We start from the raw sequence: 2,031 nt of genomic DNA on the forward strand, positions 1-2,031 counted from the left end.
GTCAACACGGATCCGGCGGGAGAACCGGGACAACATTGGTTGGGTCTGTGGACGGAACAGAACAAGTGCGAGATCTTTGACAGTTATGGGTTGCCCCTGCAAGTGTACACCCACCCCGACCTGCACCAATGGTGGAGTCAATGGAAGCACCTGATCCGCAGTGACCAGACGTTGCAAGCCCTGGATAGTCAGACCTGTGGCCATTATGCGTTATTTTTCCTGAAAGCCCGAGCTCAAGGCCAGTCCTATCAAGACTTTTTGGGGCAATGGAGTTGCGACAATTTAGTGTTGAATGATCAGAAAGTGGCCGATCGCTTGAAACGGGTGATTAAACAAGAAGTCCAAGATGAAGTCGATGCCCGCCCAGAGGAGGGAGGGCAAAAGAATGTGAGCCGCCAGGCCTTTATGCTTTGTAATCCTTGTGAGTGTTAAGAAATAAAAAAACACCATAAAACGAGAGGTGCGGTGAACGAGTAGTCATTTCATCATGATTACGCGAGGGGATGTCCAACGGGTGACGGACGCCTTCGTCATAGAAGAAACCTTGTATTGGTGGTCTCACCCCATTGAACGGGTGAACACCGTCCAAGGGGTGGATGCTTGGGATGGGTATCATTGGCTCATAGCCCGCACGCTGGCTCAAGACCAAGATTGGGTCGCGCTCAAACAGTACATGGACACCCTGAAAGAAACGCATTTAAGAGAGACGATGGAACACTTGATTCAAAACGAATCGCCACGCCTCTACCGCGAGTATTGGACAGCATGCCCAGTCACAGACGACGACGACGGCAGCGCGCTTCCTCCCGACGACCCCGCTTTCGTCAAAACGGGCGTGGGATCATGAGCGTGTTGGCCAAAGCGGCCAAGATTGGCTATAAATTGGGACGAAGCAAACGGTATAAACGTATGGGCGCGAAAGGAGCCACGGGTCATTATCGACGTCATCCTCGACCGTGGGAAGGATGATCCGACAGCCCAGTAGTGTGATTATCGCGGGCCCGTCGGGCAGCGGCAAGAGCGAGTTAGTGGAACAATGGTTACGGGACCTCAACGTGTTTCAAATCAAACCCAAGAAGATCGTCTACGCGTACGACCGATGGCAACCCCGGTTTGAGCGTATGCAAAAGAAGGAGGGAATTCAATTTCATCGCGGGTTACCGGACCCTCGTCATTTAACCCAATGGTTTGGCCGGACGCGTGGTGGCGTGCTGGTCTTGGATGATTTGATGGAAGAAGGGGGACAGGACAAACGCGTGTTGGATTTGTTCACCAAAGATTCCCATCATCGCAACATTACCGTGTTGTATTTGACGCAAGATTTATTCCCGCCGGGTAAATTTGCCAAGACCATTAATCGCAACGCGCATTACATTGTGGCCTTCAAGAACCCTCGGGATCAAACGGGGATACGGACCATTTTACTGCAAGCCTTTCCCGAACGATGGCGTCAAGTCTTGCGCCTATTTAAACGCATCACGTCCCGTCCCTTTGGCTATTTGATGTTGGATGTGCATCCCGCCTCGGATGATCGATACCGTTTGTGGAGTCATTTAACGCGCCGAGAAGGCAAGGCGCAAGTCCATACCTTGCCCGTGGATGTCCCTGCCGTTCGAAAACGAACTGCAACGAGAACTCGCCCGGGTCCGTCGGCAAAGAGAAGGCGGACAACATATTGACTTGTCGGTCCGCATGGACACCCCGACTTTCTCGCCCGCCGGGGTGGGGTCCCCAACCTCGCCCTCGGTACTTCGGGACCTTAGTACCATGACGGACATGGTGGCGGAATTGACCCAACCCGTGGATCGAGCCCAATTGGATCAAGAGATTGAGGATTTTAATTTGACCTACCCGGTCAATGTGGACGATGCCCTGAATGCCTTTACCTTACCCCCCGTGGCAGGCACAGGCACCACTACCACCACGGCACCGCCCCCACCACCACCCACGATCACCACGGCTCCCACCACGACCGCCACCCAAACCCGTCCCACCACATCCACCCGCACACGTCCTACGGCCACTACCACC

General features: G+C 53.9%; 1 protein-coding gene across 1 annotated transcript; it reads left to right on the forward strand.

The window, feature by feature from the left end:
* The first annotated feature begins 965 nt into the window (after nt 1-965).
* On the forward strand, nt 966-1,679 carry LOC140926135 (uncharacterized). The gene has a single exon (XM_073375927.1). The coding sequence runs from the start codon at nt 966-968 to the stop codon at nt 1,677-1,679; it is 714 nt and encodes a 237-aa protein (XP_073232028.1).
* The last annotated feature ends 352 nt before the right edge of the window (nt 1,680-2,031 follow it).

The sequence above is a fragment of the Porites lutea genome, chromosome 2, assembly GCF_958299795.1.
Source record: "Porites lutea chromosome 2, jaPorLute2.1, whole genome shotgun sequence".
Classification (NCBI taxonomy): domain Eukaryota; kingdom Metazoa; phylum Cnidaria; class Anthozoa; order Scleractinia; family Poritidae; genus Porites; species Porites lutea.

Coding starts and splice junctions, on each gene's coding strand:
- LOC140926135 (XM_073375927.1), top strand. CDS start 966: ATGATCCGACAGCCCAGTAGTGTGATTATCGCGGGCCCGTCGGGCAGC.